The 19,875-nt window shown below is 37.1% G+C and overlaps 1 protein-coding gene across 4 annotated transcripts in view; it reads left to right on the plus strand.

Annotated features, from left to right (window-relative positions):
- The window catches only part of SUGCT (succinyl-CoA:glutarate-CoA transferase), a 318,976-nt gene that overhangs the window by 194,569 nt on the left and 104,532 nt on the right, over positions 1–19,875 (plus strand). Inside the window, exon 13 of one of the 4 annotated variants that reach the window (XM_050971784.1) lies at positions 16,031–16,096. The exons of the other annotated variants lie outside the window; for them this stretch is intronic. Coding sequence (XP_050827741.1) covers positions 16,031–16,081 — 51 coding nt within the window. The 3' untranslated portion in view covers positions 16,082–16,096. Of the gene's footprint in view, positions 1–16,030; positions 16,097–19,875 lie in introns of those variants that run through there. 4 annotated transcript variants of the gene reach the window in all.

Consider the following 19,875-nt stretch of genomic DNA (forward strand, 5'->3'; position numbering starts at 1 on the left):
AAATAGAAAGTGTCTGCTGTGGGTTTTAGATGTAGGCAAGAATATTGTTTTTCTGCTAGTTTCTCTGTATAAACTAAGAGAATCCTGAACCCTTTTAATCTTTTCAATAGAGCCTTGCCATTATTTTCTTACAAACTTTTGGTTTAAATATTGCAAGATACTATTCAGGTTTTCACAGAAACCAAATCCACCAATAGCAGTTCCTAGGACTACTAGACTACTAGTGTGAAAAGGAAAAGGTTTTATTGGGGCTTTAATTTCTCTACTTTCTCTTTTTTTTTCTTTTTTTTTTTCTTTTTTTTTTTTGGTGGTTGCCTCTTATTGTATGAGCTATGATTTAGAACTGTGGGGAAACTGATATTTACAAACCCTTTTGCACCCTTTATGTCTGGCATCAGGACTTTTCCCCATGTCTTTGCAGTAAGTCTCAAGAGACCATTGGAATGAAGAAATAATGCATCTTCCTTCCCCAGCCTTCTTCACGTGACTGGAATTGAGACTGCTCAGTTTTGTGAAGCTGAAATCTCTTCCTTTGAGTTAATCTTGGTCCTTATGTAAGAGAGACTGACCAGGCAGAGCTATTTTTGCTCTTGTTTGGGGGATTTCTATGCTCCTGATGATAGATTGCATCGATATTAGATGAACATGTTACTAGACACAAGACTGTTATTTGAGATCTGAGAAATATTTTAAAAACACTGAAACTAACAAATTGTAAGATTTATACTAAAATCCCTTAGCCTCATTCAGGGAATAATATATTGTATTGATGGCCCTTATACCCTCCCTACAAAGCACTGTTGTGGAAAAGGCCACAAACCATGGGAGATCAGATTCTGTTTTCTGTGGCCTCAGAAAAAATTGGATTATTCAGTTTCTCTTTTGTCTCTCCTCAACTAGGAGACCCTTTGCCTAACCTTTATCTTTGTGCATGTAATACTTGCCATTTTTGAGTGCCAGAAACAGTAGTGCCAGTGCAGCTGATTTAGCTGTGTCATTTCTGCTAGGCCACCCAAAAGACCAGTGAGTTGGCTGTCTGCCTATAGTCAGGTGTGCTCTGCTTGTAGATGTGCTCTTCTTATACTGCTGCCATCTTTCCAATAACACATTATCACTCCTGCACTGCTTTGATGATGTAGCATGTTGTTTACAGATTGCTGGAGCAGCAGCACTCTTTGACAATGTGTTATTGCAGTACATTGTGAGAGACAGCTATTTTTGGTGTGTTTTAGTCCAAGGGTGCTTTCATCTCAAGCAGTAGAGCTGATCTCAGGATTGCCTTTGGAAAATGTTGAGACAAATAAAACTTTCATGCATCTTTCAGATTGACCCAAAAATGATAGAAGTGTGAAGGTGCAGCATCTGAGTCACAGAGGGCCTTGTGGCAACTCTGTCTCTAATGGGATTTTTCATGTAATGCTCTCATATCCTCCAGAATCCCTGAGCAACAGTAATTTGTGTTGTTTCTTGTTTTACAGTGTATCTAAAAAATCACTGTTTAGTGAGAAGTATTGTTTTGTTTTAATCATTAGGTGGCTTTTAAGTTGTGGGCAGAAGCAGGCATGAAAACAAAGGGCGTCTGAGCTCCGAAAACTGGGAGCATGGTAGGAAAGAATAGCACTTTGGCACAGAACGTTGGTGGTACAGGATAACATTTTATGTAACAGGATACAGACCACAGGGCAGGCAATTGGCACCGCAGGAGAGCACTTTATGTAACAGGAGAGATAATCAGCATGTGGCTGGCATCACAGCTTAGTAACACATACAATGAGATGGGGAACAATTGCATTCTTTCTCTCTTTCTCTCTCTCTCCCCCCCCCCCAGAGGTTACTGAGGGGAAATCCCTTCTTTCCTCTCTGAATAAGTATGTGATATTAGATGTATTTACTGGGGGAAGACAGGAATCCAATTTAATTGTGCTAAGCCTTTTATTTGTCTTAATTTAGTTTTTAAAAACATACCCTTTGCTCAGTTGCTACTGTTGGGGGGATAGACTAAACAATTGAAAGCTTTTCTAAGAAAAAGAGTAACCTTTTAATCACTGCAGTGAGCAGTAATTTTTGGCAACACTATTATACTACCAAGACGCAATTTTAATAAAACAGGCCAGTGCTTCAGAAGCTCCTGAAGTAGTAGCAATTTTAGGGAAATATGAGGATATATTTCTTTCACTGCTTCTCTTTTTAAACCTTTAAAAGAAAACCACAGTGCCCCTTTGTTGCCTCTTAAGTGGACACAACTGTTGATTTAGAAGAAAGACAAACTGGTCTTTATGGTTAAGCATTTCAGTCCAACACCCTCTTTTAAAAAGCTAAGTACTTTAAGGTTTTGTTTAAGGTTGCTCACTCAAATCCAGAGGGACTGTAAAACGTTGGCTGTGGAAAGCCAACCTCCCCACACCAAAGATTCTTTGGTAGGATTCCAGGAAGTCTTTAGGGCATCCTGATTTCTGTCCACTCTTTGGCTTATAGTATTTCCTCCTTGCCTACTGAATAGATGAACTATTTTCACTTGCTTATGAACAAATGCCCTGATGTACGTTTTGCAATAGTTTTTACACTGGTGTAAATTCATGTGTGCCACTGTCAGGGAAAGCAGAGCAAGTTACACTGCAATATCCATTGTTTCTTATCAAACTAATTATCTGTTGCATTGGATATCGTGTTCTGATGGAGTCTCACAATTCAGTGTGTCAGAACCTTTCAGATTAAGTTGCACCCTGTGTAGTATTGGAGATTGAAGGGGTAGGGTAGAAGCAGGGAATAATTTGTAATTATCTCTGGTAGTTCGATAGCTGTCACTTGTTTACCTTTTGGAACACATGATTGTATACCTCATTTCCAACATCTGGAACATGTGCCTAGGCAATTTTACACAGGCAGATACTTAAACATGTGCATTTCTAAACTTACCAACTGATCATAAAATTGAGTGATTCCTGTAATTACAGCATTAAGAATATTGCATAAAATATATAAGTATATAGTGCAATACGTCAGTAATTCACAGGATTCCCGAATCACAGAATTCGATGGCTAAGGTTGAAGGGTCTGCAGGAGGTCATGTAGTCCAACCTCCTTGCTCAAGCAAATATCTAATGATGCTAGGGAAATAAATGTGTGAATGCCTGCTTGCAGCACTGTTTCTACTGTTAATTGTAAAACGTATGCAAAAAAGTATTGCAGTCAAAATTTAAATCAATAAAAGTGACTCATGTAAGTTTATAATACATGCATGTAACATGGTACTAATACACTGATGCAGCTAAAATCAGTCTTCAGATGGACTCAAATGTGGCCAAGTGTAACAAGTACATGTGCTTAGAGACTGATAACCACAGCTGATTTTGGGTAGAATGCAACATCTCTTCAAATCAATGTGAAGATTACTATAACATGAATAAAATGTAGATTGTACTCTAGGACTGAAATCCTTTCTCTTACCCTTCATTGCAATCCATTTTTTGAGTCTCTATGCCTGCAAATGTCCTCCAAACACAGGATGTATACATGCATATAATTTACCACACACAATATTGACATGTTCATTTCAAAGTTCTTTGTCAAAAAGTAGTCCCCATATGAGGAGGCTCATTACCTTTTAAAGGCTATGTTAATGAAAAAACCCCAACCTTATTCTTAATGACATGTATCCAGCTGACAGTTTGAAAAAGCTTGACAATAAAATCTTTCCCTATTCATAATAAGGGATTAGCCTCCTCAAAAACTGACATACAGATCATGTCTTTGCTCTAATAAAATAATTTAAAACCATTGCCCTTTACTGAGAAAGGAAATTCCAACTCCTGCTTTAGGCTTCTGTAAGAGGTCTGATTAGGAAATGGTCAGATGGAGGGGCTTTTGTGAGAGGGTTACAGAGTACAGAACCATTGTAGCAGAATGTGTTTGCACCAAGGATCTGTTCTGGTTTTTTGCAAGCTACACAAGATTTGCTGCCTTCTCAGTCCAAAAGATTCTAAACTAATAGCTTTCCAGTATAAAATAGCAGTAGATAAGAATAAATGGTTCATTCACAGTTTTTAATAATATAGCTCTTCTATCCCATAAACCTTGCTTCCATCTTGCTTTTCCTTTCCTTATTTTAGTTTTCTACCTAGACTTAATATATCAGCTAATGCATAGAAAGTTGTTGCTATTGAAGTGTAATAAGGATGATCTTTTTTTTTTTTTTTTTTTTTTTGAGAAAAACAAAAACCTTGAGGTTTCAGGCAAAAGTTGGGTTCCCTTTTACATGGTGAAAAAGACCATGGCATTATATGTATAGCTCCAAGGACCCTGGGGCTGATTCAGAAATGAAAATATTCCAGGATGAAGGAAAGACACTGAAGCTTAAAAGAACAGTGATCCAGATAGATTTTTCTTTAAAGACCTAGTGAATGTTGTCTACATATTGGATGTGTTTTTGAAGTGTGTACTTGAAAATTTTCCCAGTTATTAACTTGTGTAGGAGATTGCAACTTCATAAACACTACAAGCAAAACATTTTTACATGAAAAGGTATTTTTCCAAGTTGCTGGCTTGTGCTACATTTTATTTCCAACTGTATTAATAGTATGGATCTTACCCAAAAATTAAAATAAATGTATTAAAGCAATTTAATAAATTTATTTTATTATAATATATATTTACTAGTAAAGGCAGTTATTTTTTTTTTCTCTTGAAAAACTATTGGAAAACAGGATCTAATGGCAAACATTTTTTTTTCTATTGCTTCTTAACAGCTAAGGATTTCACTGAAGTCATCTACTCTCTCTCCTCAGATACACTTTTGCAGTCCTGCTCTTTAGGGTGTATCTAAAGTAAAGCACTGATTTCGTGTGTCAGTTAATTTAAGATTCTGTTGATTTTAAGCTCCAGAATACAACTTTTAAAGCCTATTTTTAGAGTTCTACACTTTATTTTAAAGGGATGTGCTTGCAAGTGAAGAAGTTAAGCTTAGATCTCAAAGCCCTTAATGGAGGCTGTGACAAAAATTATGCTTGATAAAACTTGTCTGTGAAAAACTAACAGTGAAATACAATAAAAGCTAGTTTCTTACTTATCAATTTTTTATCAGTTTTAAGGGACGATTGGCATTAACCAAGAAAGTAGGACTTTTGAAATGAAATTCTCCGCTCTTTGTCTAATGAAGAGCCACATTTCTCACCTTGCAGTGGGGTGGAATTTCTTGTTATTTATTTTTCATTTTCAAGTGAAAAAGGAAGGATTAGTGCCAGCTGGATGAAAAGGTGTCTTAGTGTTAAGTTTGCTTAGAAGCATAATGGACAACACCTGCATTTAAGGATTACAATCCTGTTTTTTAAATCTAAGAAAGAACCACCATGAAATTTAAGGAGTTTTGAAATTTTTGAGTCCTTCAACATTAGTAGTTGAAGTGTAGGGATTAAATGTTTTTGAGGGGCTTTCTCCTTTAATCTAGTGCATTTTTTTCTCTTTTTTTTTTTTTTTTTTTAATTTTATTATTTCTCTTTAGTCTGGGTGTAATTTTGTAGAAAACTCCTAAAATGCCATTGGCAAATATAATTCCTGTGAATAAAAGTGTTGTTTTTTTTATTCTAACTTATGATAACTATTAGGGTATTAAGTGTGTAGAAACATGTTCACCCAACAGCTTAGGACAAAACCAGAAAACACATTTCCTCTGCTGAGCCTGTTTAGTTTATATCTCAGTTGGTGGAGAATAGTGCATCTGACCAAAGGCTGTTAAAGTACTTTTCTTTTAACCTGAACTCATCACTTATGCAAACACTTGATCAACCTGATGAATATTTATAGTAAGCACTTCAAAGCTTGAAGTATGTAATTTTAAATTGTTTTTATTTTTCTGTCAAATATATTTTTGTATTAGTCAGAGTGACTAACTTCAAAGAAGTGTTTACAGTGTAAGACATGCTGGGGCTTCTTTCCTTTGTGGGAACTCCAAAGCACAGCACAAATTTTCCTGCTGTCCATGCTTACCTGATTTCCTGTTTTGAACTCCTTTACTGTAGCACTGAAAAAAAATAGTATTGTCTTTGGTTACTTCAGCATCATGAGAATACTTTTATTTTCAGTAACTCTAAGAAACATGAAATATGTGGCAAAGCAGTATCTTAAGTAGTACATGGAGGGCACTTGACTTTCTTGTGATGTTTAGGCAAATCTTTTTATTGGATTAAACTAGTCCTTCTACGCCAGTGTAACTTTTTTATTATGACAGGAGTTAGGAGGAGAAAAAAATGCTCGTGCTTAGACCTGGTCTTGTTTTTGGTGTTTTTCTGGGTTTTACTTTTTTTTTGATAACCTGGTACTAATGACCATAGAACTATGAGTTTCATTCTTCTCGTGTCAATTTGGATTATCCTACTTCCTTTTTCACTATTTATCCATTTTATCTAAAGACATGGAGAGCTTTTTGGAGCAAGTATTTGTATAATATTTGTATTTTAACTGTACCAAGCTCAAATATATTCCTGGTAGAAACCACCAGATACAGTGAAAATTATTTAAAAAACAAGCAGCAATGTAGAGTCCACGTAGCAGTGGAACAGATTTGTACTGCTTAACCTCATATGGTTTTCCTAAAGATGCTGGGTTACATCTGCATAGTGCTTCGGATTTCTAACACATGAGGAAGAGGTTTCTGCCTGAGCTGACACTTGCAACGTTTAGATATTTCTTGGAGAAAAAACACAGAAGTCATAGATGAAGGAAATTGTGCTTTATCCTTACAAATACATCCTGAAGACTGTATTGTAGGTCTACCCCACTGGTACTTACACTGCTGTGTTAATAATAATGCAGTTTTATTGAATGATGATTGCCTCTCTTTTCCCCAGCCACATTTATTATGCAAGGTCAGGGACCAGCTGCATGTATGGCAATATGCTGCCAAAAATAGAAAAAAAAATACAAGAAAGGGCAGCCTTCAATTCCTGTTGTGATTTTTTCACTGAAGCACTAGAGGGATTTACCAGATGCGCTGCCAGCTGTATATGACCTGAAACAGGCTTTAAAATGGATAGTTTTGCATTTTTCTGTCTACTCTCCATGCTCTCTTCCTTCCCACTTTTTTTGCATCCACTTCTCTCAGTGACAATGAGATAGCTAATTTCGGGTTTGTTGTTACTGTCTTTTAGGTGAAGCCAGAAGGAAGGAATCTCTTAGATGAAAAACACTGGTTTCATTTGGCCTTGTAATGCATGTGTTCATCAGCAACTGTACAAAATGACTTGGCTAGCAGGAGTATTTATTCTAATAGTGAACTTTAAGAGAATGAGCTTGTAAAACCAGAGAAATCAAGTTAGTGCTACTGTGGGTTCAAGTGGAGGAATGCAGTACACGTGTGCTATACTTCCAAATAGTTTCACTATTCTGTGTGTTGAGGCAGGGGGCAAAAGGATCTGGGCCTAATTTCTCCTTCTGATTTCTGGGGTTGGGAAGAAATAAATGGGCCCCATATTTCTGAGAACAAGTTGTTGTGAGCAGCACTTACACAGCTGTGTGGAGGGGGAAGCCTTTTGCTCACCTTCTTGCAATGATCTAGTGTCTGTAAAAAGAGTGTCTTGGTTCATGAAGCCTGAAGAAGTAAATGTGTTTTCATGTGTGAGGCAGTGAGAATTATGCCCTTTGAATTAGGGAACTGACATATCATGCAATATTTCTGTCTGGTGTCAAGTCATTAGCCCATCTCAAACAGCAATATTAGATTTGCTATTTGTCCTTCAAGATGATTCCATAATTCCTGGAATGCTTAGAAATTTTTCAGTAAGGGATTGAAGAACACTAAATAACGTGTATATAGTTACCAGCCACTGAACAGTAAAGGAGTTTACTCTCAAATTTTTGATCAGGGTCTATTTGATTCATTACCATGCTATTGGGGGAGTGATGGTGGTGAAAATAAATAGATAGAGAAAGAGCAGACAAATCTGAAATTAAAAGTTTAGAAAAAAAAAACTGTCTGAGAATTCATATAGAAGCTAAGTATGCACCACAAAATTGTGCTGTTTCTCCATGTAGAAGTTTTCCTTATGCGATTGCCTTTTGAGACCCTCTTTGAAACAGCTCAGTTAGTGAAGCACAACACAGTGAGCATCAGCCTAATACTTGCCAAGGACCTTGCAGGTCATTGAAGTGAGTGGGTCTTTGACCTGGAGAAGTTAATTGTATCCATCACCTGTATAGGATGAAATTTTGTTTGTGCCTTGCAAATGTAAATGCAGCTGTCTGAGAAACAGAGAGTAGAAGCATGTATGTTGCAGTGAGTGAAGACTGGATATATTGAAGGTTTGTACTCAATATGTAATCTGTTTTCACTTATAGCCCAAGGTTTTCTGCCTGACTTTACCACCATCTTTCAGAAAATACAGAGAACAAGTGTCTTTTTGAAAATATTATCAAATTTTTAAAATATAATAACATATAAAATATTCCTGAATACCAGTTCTTTGCTTTGAGTATTGCACGAACAGCTCTTTTAAATTCCTCTTTTATATATTGTTACATAATTGCCCTATTGATGATCTATTTAGTTTTTATACAAGTTATATTGATACTGTCATGTAGGATGTAGTAAGAATAATTTGAGATTTTTTATTTATTATCTCTGTGTCTCTGAAGGTAGTGCTAAAAATATGATTTATGTCAGACAAACCTAGATAAAACTAAAGTTAATATTCTATTTCCTGAATGACAGTGGGTAATTGTTTAGACATAAAGTAAAAGTGATTGTTATATAGAGAATGGGACCAAGGCATGGTTATCCTTTGAGAGTTTTTATGTGGGGAATTTGGGAGGGCAAGAGTACACGTTAAAATGTGTTCCCTGTAGGCTTACAATAAAATCTTTACTGGTATTTGTCACTGCAGAAGTAGTGGCAGAGTCTTGGAACACTGGGTAAGGCACGCTTGCTTCTAGCTTTGGGAAATCAGGCCATTTTTTGGAAACCACATAAATTTGGAAGTATTGAGCTGGTGACCATTGCTGGTAATCTCCCATTAGCCATCTGCATAATAAACACATTTGTTTTGCTGTTTAACAGATGAAAAATGGTTATTTGGCTAGTGCTTTTGGCTGACAGGGATTCCTATGTGTCATATCTGAAGCTTATGGGTAAGAGAAAGTATTAAGTTAAGCTCTCCTTGCTGATATTTTGGGATGAACACAAGTTTTCAGATTTTTGGGCTGTCAGGCTACTACTGTAATGAGAACCAGCTTGAAACAAAGGGAATTGAGAATAAAATAATATGTTTCATTTTGCCAGCCTAACAATATTTGGGTTTTGTGTTTGTTTTTTAATTTTTATTTTTGAGCAGCTTAAGTCCTGTGGACATATGAAGCAAGAACAGATTGTTGCAGCTGTTGACCTTATTTTTTTTATTCTCCTTACTATATTTCAAACAGAAAGAAGAAAGAAATTTAAACTTTTTGTAGAGACAAAAAATTATTCAAATGTCAGAGGGGATCAGAAAATAGCAGAGTCTTTGTTCTTCACCTTCTTTTGCATTACAAGCTGTCAACCATTGCTAAAGCTGGTACAGCAGATATGTAAGAACTTAATGTATGTGGTAAGGTCTGTGTAGTTCATACAGTGAACGTAGATGAGATGAAAATGCTGATGTAATATCTAGCCTGTGTTTCTTCTGAGGTGCATCCCTGCCACACTAGAGCAGCAAGGACTTGCTTTTAGTTTCCAGCTAATAAGAGAAACAGAAGAATTCTACAAGCTTCAGTCAGGCTAGCTGTTAGAGTGCATGATGCACTGTTAACACCTTAGATGGTGTGGCTAGCAATACTCTGAGTTCTGTGGAGCTATTTAGGAAAGATGGAGTAAAAGAGTGAAGTGCAGGAGACACAAATTTCAAAGATATGTCAATTTTTGTAGTGTATACCTCTCCTTTAAACAATAGAAGAGCTATTATCTGGAATGACTATGTACCAGCCCTCGCAGAAGCTTCTAATATTTCCAAGTGATCATGATTACGAGGCTTATGCAAGATAAATGTTGACTTGTTCTGCTTAAAGAAGTAATTATGACTTTCTTTTTCTTTGTTTTTTTCCCCCCCAATTTTGTGTCCATTCTACCTTTTTTACTAAGATAAAACTGATGCTGATTGGAATTAAGTCAAGGTCTTTGCCATGATATATTTGCTGTATGTGTCTGGGCTGTTCCATTGTACTACTGGGAGGGAATATGTGTGACTGGTTCTGTCAATACTGAATAATGTATTCAGTTTGCTTGGGCTTTTCTGTGCAAGTCAGATGAAAAGAAACTGTTGCTTTTTGATCTCATGAGTTCTGCTCTTAATGCTATATTTTATGTTGTCAGGCAATGAACACAGGATTGTTTTATGGCCAGAAGAAAAGGGAAATTGTCGAGGGTTTCTGCATGCGACCGTGTATAATAACTTCTGGAACAATGATAATGGTACTTAGGAGACAATTAGCATATAAGAATTTGGTTTCATTTAACCAAGTATGGTAAAAAAGGAATTTCTGAACTGGAAAAGTACATCTGAACCAAGCAAGTTCTTCTAGAAGTTTATTATAGCCCCTTCTGTCTGATTTTTATCTATTGTATCCTTCGATACCCTTTTCTATTTCTCACCATAAAAATGCCCAAGTGTTTTTAGGTTTTTTTATCTAATTTACTTTGATGAATAAACTTGTCAGCTCTCTCCAGGTGCTCAGTACCCATGGAGTGATATATTGTGTTGGACTCCTAACTAAATTCTCTTTTTATTCCTGTAGTGCTTTATTTACTTGCATTTCAACCTGTCCCAGACAAATTATTTCTTTTTAACTTATCAGGCTTTTAAGGAATTTTAAATAAGATTGGCACTGTGTTACCTTGAGCCATGTCTTGGTTATTTACTTTTGGCTTACATGTGTCAATTCCCTCAATTTGGAGTTTTGTTTTATTTTCACTTCAGAAGAGAAAATTCTGTTGATTCCTAGTAGAAGTGCAACGAATTCACCCCTTGCCCTGTTGCTGCCAAAGGTCAGAATCATCTTCTACATTCATATCACATGCTTGTGGCCACTGTTTTTCTTTCCTTTTCTCCCTTATGAATACATACATGACTCATTGAGCTTGTGTAGCTTCCTTTAATATCGTCTGCTACATTTCACACATGTTAATAAATTATTATGGTTCATTTTGGTTTTTCCAAACAATGGTCTTTTTCCTTTTGCTAAAATGCCACCCAGGTGTAGCATCTCTTCTTACTTCTCACAGGTTATCTACACTTGGCTCACTCAGTTCCATCTCATGATTTTTCTTACTTTTTTGTTCTTCTCTTCCTTTGATTTGTGTGGTGCTGCCCTTTGAGGACAACCACATGGTGAATGCCTGGTCCCATTATCCCACTGCTAGTGGGCTCCTCAGTAACATATTTCCACTAACATGTCTGAATGTGATGTGTGACGAGTGAAACCTTTGGCAGAACCTTTTCTGAAGGTACTGCTTGCTGTTTTCATCACTCCCATACTCAGATATCATACTTCAGATAGCACAACAATCCTTTCCCTATGAATATTTGAAAAGCAGTAGATGCAACTTCTGAGTTGATGGAGATGGACAGAACCACAGAGGAGGAGCATTCCAGAAAAGCCCAAGAATAATGTATATAATAGACTAATTTTCTGCTTGTTTCTAATTATGTTATTGCATTTTGAAAGTTGATACTAGAATCTAGTTTACCTCACTTTCAATCTAGCCATAGCTGACTGAAATATTGTCAGAGAAAATGGAATTTTTAGAAAATGGGCTGCATAGAACAGTGGAAGGACATTTCCGTCTTAACATTAAGGTAATAATGTTAAGAAATTTTCTCATGGTGATTGAGAGGAATATATACATATATGTACACATTAATATGTAATGCTACTTTCCTTTGCTTGTCCCTTTGTGTCTTGGTTTGAAAGACAGGTGTCTGCCAAGGAAGGCGGGAACCTCCCTTGGAATGGAATGTATGACCCCTTTCCATCCGAATGATTACAACTTTGACATTAAGGGGCTTTCAGGCAAAGATATGGGAAAAGGAATAACAGTTCTTTACTAGTACATGCATGTATAACAAGGCAAGCAAACAACAACAATGGCAACAACAACAATCAAGAACAGAAATCCCGATGAAGTCTCTTCCTGCTCCTTGGGCGCCTTCCCCTGCGGTGCAGTTACGGCCGCAGCTGGCAGGGGCGCTGGTGGCTCCCGGCGGGCGGGGCGGTGCGATGAGTCCCCCGCGGCTGCAGGGGGCGCTGTGGTACCGCGTCAGTCACGGCTCCCTCACGTGGCAATGGCGGATGGGCTGGATGGCGAGAATGGGCCGCAGCAGGAACCTCGAACCAGCAGCTGGAACGGCAGGGTGGTCTCCCTCGGGGCAGCAAGAGGTAGCAGAAACTCGGCAGCTGTGGAGGAGCTGCGTGGTGCCACAGCAGCAGGGGGTGCTTGGCTACACTCAGAGCATTGGCAGAGAAAGGGCAGGGGCTGGGCAGCGGCAGCCTGGCTCCCGAACATGGACAGGGGAGGCTCCCTTAGATGGGTAAGGAGCTCGTGGGTTTCCCTTTGGGCACCCGAGCAGGTGGTGAAGAATTCTTTTTTATTGAGGTAGGGTGTTAATAAGGTTCCAGTGCAACAGCTGCTCCCACAAGCAGAGCTTCACTCACGGTAGGAGAAAGCAGTAGGAGACGGAGCCTTGCAGTGGTGGCGCATTGTGCCCAAAGTTAGAGCAGCCTGTTTCCCTCCAAAACCATCAGCTAGAGAGAGCTAGGAGCTACGCCCAGCCCAAATCTCAAGGTACCTTTGCCTCTCTTAGCTGAAGGGAAACCCCTTCAGCTAAGAGAGTAGCCAGCAGCACCTTTATCCTGAACCATGACAACTTCTTTTGTTTCATTGACATATTGGTCTTTACTCTCTCTTAGCAACATACCAGGAGAAAACTCCCTAAGACAAAGAAAACAAGAGCAGTCCTAACCTCCAACACTTTGTCAAGCCTATCACATATTCAGCTCTAACTAATCACTTAGAATTATCAATATGTATACAAACATAATTTCCTATTGTCATTAGCCTCTTTTCATTCCGTACTCCTCATTTGCTGAATACATTTGCAATTAAAAAAAAAAATTTCCCTGCTGCTAACACTGCATTCCATTCCTACATCTGTGTATTTTGGGTTTGTGGTTAGGTCGATTTTTTTTTCCACAATTAATTTGGTGCTGTAATGCTAGCATTCTTTTTAAGTGTCTTTTAAAGAAAGTTAGAACTAGAGTGGATTTTTTCATTTAATTCCTATCTCTGCACTACAGAGAAGACATAAGACATGTGAGGCAGAGTGCACTGGTGACAGTAATAGTAGTTGTTTCTTCTTCCTGTCAAGAACACTGACTACCAGAGCAAGGGCAGTAAGAGATATCCATTCCTGACACATTTTATGTTTTTCCTTTACGTTGCTGCTCAGTTAAGTCTGATTTAAGTCAAGGCTTGGATGCAAGTCATACTAAAATTCCACTAGAAACTAATTATAAAATTATTAAGCAGTTTACTTTGTCACAGATTTGTATTTATTCATAATAATTCTACATACACTAAGGGTCATTGGTGAACTTAAGAAGATGTTCATTTTCGTAGGCGCACAGTTTGTGGTAATTGGAAGTGGGGCAGTGGCCGAACCTCATCCCTAATGGGATACAGCTGTGTAGGGCAGGTACTGAAGGTAATGAGACACCGAGTGCCCAGGTGCACTGACCAATCGTGAAAGTGAACAGAGGTGTAAGGCGTGTAAGAGGAGGGATATCAAAGGCTGGGTTAAAGAACAAGTAGAGAAGACATTTGAAGCCCTCTGAAGTGGTATGGTGTTGCTCTGTATGAGTAGACACTGAAGCCTTGAAGTTGTATGACATTACTCTGTGTATCATGGCTGTCTCAACTGCAACATGTGCTGTGACATATGGTGTGATAAATTTTATTGTTTTATAAGATTTAGATAAATATATAAATTTTAAGGTTTAGAAATCCCTAAATATTTCTGAAAATTTGTAGCTATTTAGGAATTTCTAATGCTTTTCATAAAAACACAGGATGATATATTTGAACTTTTCTTTGCAACCGTAATTGGGTTTTTTTTGGATATTGGCTTAGTAGTAGAAAGGCCAGTGACATGGGCAATATTCCTTTTCATCCAACCTTAGGGTTTGACACTGCTTATATTCTCTTTTCACTTGTACATAGCTGAGTATGATGGCACTGTAGGTATGATATGGTCACTGGAACATAGCACAAGTACATCTGCTGCAAGCTGTGTCATGAGCACATCTTCAGTTTCTGATACTGCTGCTATATAAAGGTGTAGTTACAAAACTGTGCAAGTTTATTTCCTCTTTGCATATCTTTTCTTACCATCTGTTAGTGGATGAAGCAACTATGGTCTCTTTCTGTTCTTTGTAAATTATGTAGTGAAAACATCAGGATTTTTTTTTTTGAACTTACACAGGTTCTCTGTGGACATCCAAACATCTCCTGTTATAAAAAGTTGGTAAGAAGAAAATTTTTAGCTGAACTAGTTATTCTGTAAAAGGTTTTTCAGGAAAATATTCAAAAATAATGTACTTATTTTCTCTTTTGATATTGAATTATGATATTGGATATTTTACTGTTTCATCTATCTTTTTTAGAAGTATTCAAATTAAATCCCACATCTGTTTATTTTTGACTTTGGAAAATCACCCAAGAAGAAAAGGTTATGAATAATAACTTCTCTTTTATGAAATACTTAGAATAACCTAATTTTCTTTTAGGAGACCATGAAATTGATTTTGATACTAGAATTGAGAATCAAAAGTTCTTTCTCTCCCTGTGTTCTATCTTTTGCGGGTCTCTAAGCCCTTAGTTTACTTAGCCTTCTAAACCTTTGAGAAAAAGCTGTGTTCCTTGTTTTAAAGTGAAATCACTGAGGAAGTTCAGTCCAGATTCACAGTGTTGTTTGGGCATTAGTTTTGAAGAAAATAGAAACTGTTTTCCCAGACTGTTAGTAAGTTTGGGCAGAAGTGACCTGTCCAAAGCAGCCAGTGACAGCTCCCAGTCATACATTCACGTCTATCAGCTTCCAGGCTTCAACCAAAGTACTCTTTACCCCACATACCATTTCCTAGCTGCTAGAACTTTGTTTTAGCATGAATTTCCTGCAGCCTTGGCAGTCACTGAGACTCACTCTCAGTAAGTGAGGTCAGGAGTAAGGTGGTTATCACTGAGCAGCCAAAGTGCTGAATTCACCACAGCGGTCCAAAGGAAAGACAAGCAATGGAGTTAACTGTATTGTTATGCTTCTTAACTGAATATTATAATAATATTATAATAATATATGTTATAAGATAAAAACAAGTGGAAATAAATCATGGAAGAATGGTCATTTTAATAGAAATATATTATATAGAACACCAAAAATACTATGCTTTTAGCAAAAAAAGTCGCTATAGTTTTATGATCTGCTGCATCTATGAGTTAATTTCCAAACTCTCAATCCATTAACTTAGGCATTGAATTCTGTCAGTACTGCTTTTGTGGATCTAGAAGGAATTCCTTTTGTTATCTAGAAGGAATTTTCTTTCATGAGACTTTTGAATTATGACTTCTGTTGAAAGATATTATTTTAATGTGTATGTTGTCCTAGTTTTTACAGGACAGTAACATACAGGAATAGGGAATGAAGGTGCCCAAGGATGCCAGATAAAAATGCTCTTGCATGAACTGTTAGTATGCTGCTGTGTGTTATTTAGCATTTTTGAAACCATTTCCAGACACTTTTATTGGAATGGAAAGATAAAACACAGGTCTTTATTGCTCAGTGCTTTTCCAGTGACATGAGTTCCAATAATTCAAATCTGACTGTTCCTTATCCTGAAGAATCTTAAAAGTCCATAATTTTCCTAAACTTTCACAACATTGCATATCCCATTATAGTAGTTTTCACAGAATTCAAATAAACTGATTTAATTCTTTGGGTTATTTTTTGTTCGTTTCCTCTAGGTTAGCCTGAGGCTATCCTTCAGCTGCACCAATTCTGTAAAGAAGGACTGAATAAAGCTTATATGTTCTGTGCCATAGGTGGAGAAGGCACCCAACTTTCTGGTTTTACATAAAAGAATTTATATGTAGCCATGCAAGATGGAACCTTTTATTAAAGCTGGCTTTATCACAATTGGAAAGCATATTTCTATATGTAATTGTTAGATTCTGATGAAGTTTATGTTGTGCTGGCTGCCTTTCCAAAGAGAAAAACATGGCATAATTTCTGTGTTGATGTGTTTACAATGCTTAAAAATGATTTGTGTTTACACAGTCAGTGCCCATGTAGTCTGTGTTAACTTCCTGTCATTTGAAAGAAGAAACAAACCATTTAAAAATAATATTTTTTGGCACATGAAAGAAACAGAATGAATAGAGCCCTTTTCCTTTCAGCTTAAAATAGCTTTCTGAGTTGGTAAATATTATGGTTATCTTGAATCATTAGGTGGACCAAATCTGTATGCTGGATGCTTCATCTATAGATGTTATTTGGTTCTTCTTTCCAGGATATTGTATGGGAGTCAGTACAACATATGAGAATTCTAAAATATCCAAAACCTCTTGGTAACTGGAATTGATAGAGAAATTAATAACTTTTTAATGATTTGCACTTTTTTCTTACAATTCCTGTGATACTTTCAGGAAACACCTCTTTCAGGTTTCAATAAAATTCTGATTGAATTGGGAAATAGGTCGTACATAGCTATTTTTGTGTGAGGCAAATTTATCTTTTGCCTTCATGGACATTTAGTGCTTTTTATTCAGTTTTCTACCTTCCATCCTTCTTCCATTTCTCTTACAATCTTCCACATCTGGATTTGCCTTTTTGACTAGCAATAGCCTTTCTAAGTGTTTATCTACGTTGCTGCTGTTATACAATAAAAATAAGCTAAACTTGCTTTAATATCAGAAGGAGGAGCAGCATGTCTTCAATAACATGATAACCGGTGTAGTCAATTTCTACATTATATGATGTCAGTACATTGTTAAGGCCATTAAAATTTATGGAAATCTTTCACCTGTTTTCAGTAGTCTTAAATCATATTCTGTTTACCCTAAGCCTAACCCTTTCCTATATTTTTTTCTATAATCTTCAGGTTGTTTCAAATTCAACCCAAAACTGAAACCAAATTTTGAGCAATGGCCCTCTAAAACACTGTGTAGTTGTCCATTAGAAGCAGCAGATTATTATCTCCCTGTAATACTGATGATAACCAATCCATTTAACAGTATTAACAGAAATAATGAGCATTTTTGCAGCTGAGCAAGGAAATAAGCTGTGCCAAATTGCAGAGGTGAAAGAAAACATTTATATGTGGTCTCTATGTTCTGTGTAAACTGTAGTACATTTTGAAAGAGGATAGCAACGGCAACATTGCAAGACTTTTGGACTACATACACTTTCCATCTGTTCAATGAACTTCCACCATTGCTGAGGGAAGATCTGTAATGAGTTCAAGAAAATTACAGGATCTAGTTCTTGGTGGCCAAAATTGCAATCAGCAGATTTTTCATGTGCACCTCATTCTGTGATTTCTTTCATGGTACACCACCTGTGTATTTTGGTTTTAAAATCTATTTGTTTTAAGACAAAAAGTTCATGTTTGGAGGCTCTTGTTTGTAGTTCTGTCCAGTAAGAAAGTAATTACGCATTCAGTCTGCAAATCAGGAGCTCAGTACTGAAGATCCTAGAGAGCATTGTACAGAGTGGCATCAGAATTCTCATCCTTTAAGTTTTCAAGTTAGAGGTGTGTTTGTTTAGATCCTTCTTTCCAGAATTGGTTTTACTGACATTTTGACATTTTCAGAGAAGCAAAATATAGGTTCTAAGCTTATGCAGAGGCTTTCAATGCACCGTTCTAATAAAAAAAATCTCCAAATCTTAAGCTGATATAGATCTTCCTGATAAATAATAGCCAGAGTATACCTTTGGAAGTATGCGTGGAGCATGGCCAGAGCTGTGCTGGTATTCATTAATTTCTCAAACTTTTCCATTCTGAAGAGCAGCAATTCTCACTGACATGAGAGCTCTGAGATTCCTCTTAGTTACCTTTAGACCCCTAATCACTTCCAGCCATTGCTATCACAGAGAAATGCAAAGTCACTTGTACTGCCTTCTCCCCTTGGTAGTTATGTTTGCTGCATTTTACTTCTGCATGTCTGTGACCTGTGCCTGGTTTGCTTTATGAGGTGCTATGAGATGCCATTTTGAGTTTTCAGATGTGAAATACCCATATTCTACAGCTAAAAGTATTTCCCTTATATATGCTTTTCACTGTTTTTATCTAATAAGTTTTTAAACTTGAGCTCTAGATACTTAGGATGTCTTCCAGCATCATATGAAAATGTTTGCCTAAATACAGGTGTAGAGGTACTTGCACTCAAGTTTTGGAAAGTACAAATTGTTGTCATGTAGCATGAGAAGTACAATGTGGAGACCTTGCAGTGTCTCCCAGCACAGGCTGTTGGGCAACACATACAAAAAACCTGCTCAGGTCTGATGGTTAATGCAAAATGATGACTTATGAGGTGCAGCACAGGACTGGATTTTTTGGGTTTGGGCCAATTCCTGAAAAATGTCCCAAGGGCAGCTCTGCAACACATTTACCTTCAATACAGCAAATAGTCCTATTAGGATGTACAAATCAGGTCTGTAATAGTCATATCTGGACTCTGCATCCAGTCTAACGTGAAATGCAGGGGAAGAGGAAATTAGTCCAGGGCAGGTCAATATGCAGAAGAGCTAGAGCTTGTAGGCTGAGATAAACCTGTCCTGATGCAGTGTAGAAGCACAGGGGAGCAGTTGTAGTGAATTTCCTTGTGCTCTGGTTCTGAGGAAATGCTGCAGAAACATTTGGATTATGTATACATGGAGTCAGATTGGGGTTGGCAGGTTATTAGTTTTGAGCTGGAACACAAATGATTGTACTCCTTCAGGAGCCATCTCTTTATGAAATTAAGTAAGATTTGTCTGGAGCCCCATACATGCACTTTCAGATTCTATGTTTCTTGCATCCAGGCTTGGGTGAGGTGCCCATCCCAGTGTGAAAGGTCAGCAACCAGAAATGTTGGTAGAGCATGTGCATTCACAGGCAATAGCATTCAATAAATGCACGGACTAGTGAACGAGTATTTTTTTTTTTAAATCCAGAGTGCTATCTCCACTCAACTGCTACTGCTGTAATAATAGAATTTAACAACATACTACTGATTTATATGTATTTTAGGATTTTTTCCTAGCACCTTCCTTCATTTCACATATGTTATGAGGTCATAGAAAAAAGATTCAGTTGAAATAAATATACACAATGGGGTAGAAATAAGGTTGCTGTGGGAATGTCAATTCTGAATTTCCTGCTTTTGTTGTGATCGAACTGTGGAATGAAATCTTTCATTACTCTTAGGTTTTAAACATTCTTTAACATAATTAAAATAATTTGTTAAACTTCACCTGTTAGACACAGATGCCCAAAGTAAACTTTTACATGTGCACAGTAGTATAGGGTTTTCTTCCTAACTAACTCTATTCATAATAATATCATCCTGAGCTCTTACTGAACCTGGACCCAAGAAATAGATTGTTACTTTTGCTGGAGAAAATAGATGGTCAGCTGTAACAGAATTTCTCAATGTTTATGGACTATAAATATTTACTACTTGAAATTACAGACTAAAAAATGGTGAGTAGTTGTGGGAAATGTTTGTTTGTTGTTGTAGGTGTTTGGGTCTTGGTGGGGTTTTTTTGTTGTTGGTTTTGGTGGGTTGTGTTTTGTTTTGTTTTGTTTTGGTTTTTTTTTTGTTGTTTT

This window comes from Serinus canaria, chromosome 2, assembly GCF_022539315.1.
Source record: "Serinus canaria isolate serCan28SL12 chromosome 2, serCan2020, whole genome shotgun sequence".
Taxonomy (NCBI): domain Eukaryota; kingdom Metazoa; phylum Chordata; class Aves; order Passeriformes; family Fringillidae; genus Serinus; species Serinus canaria.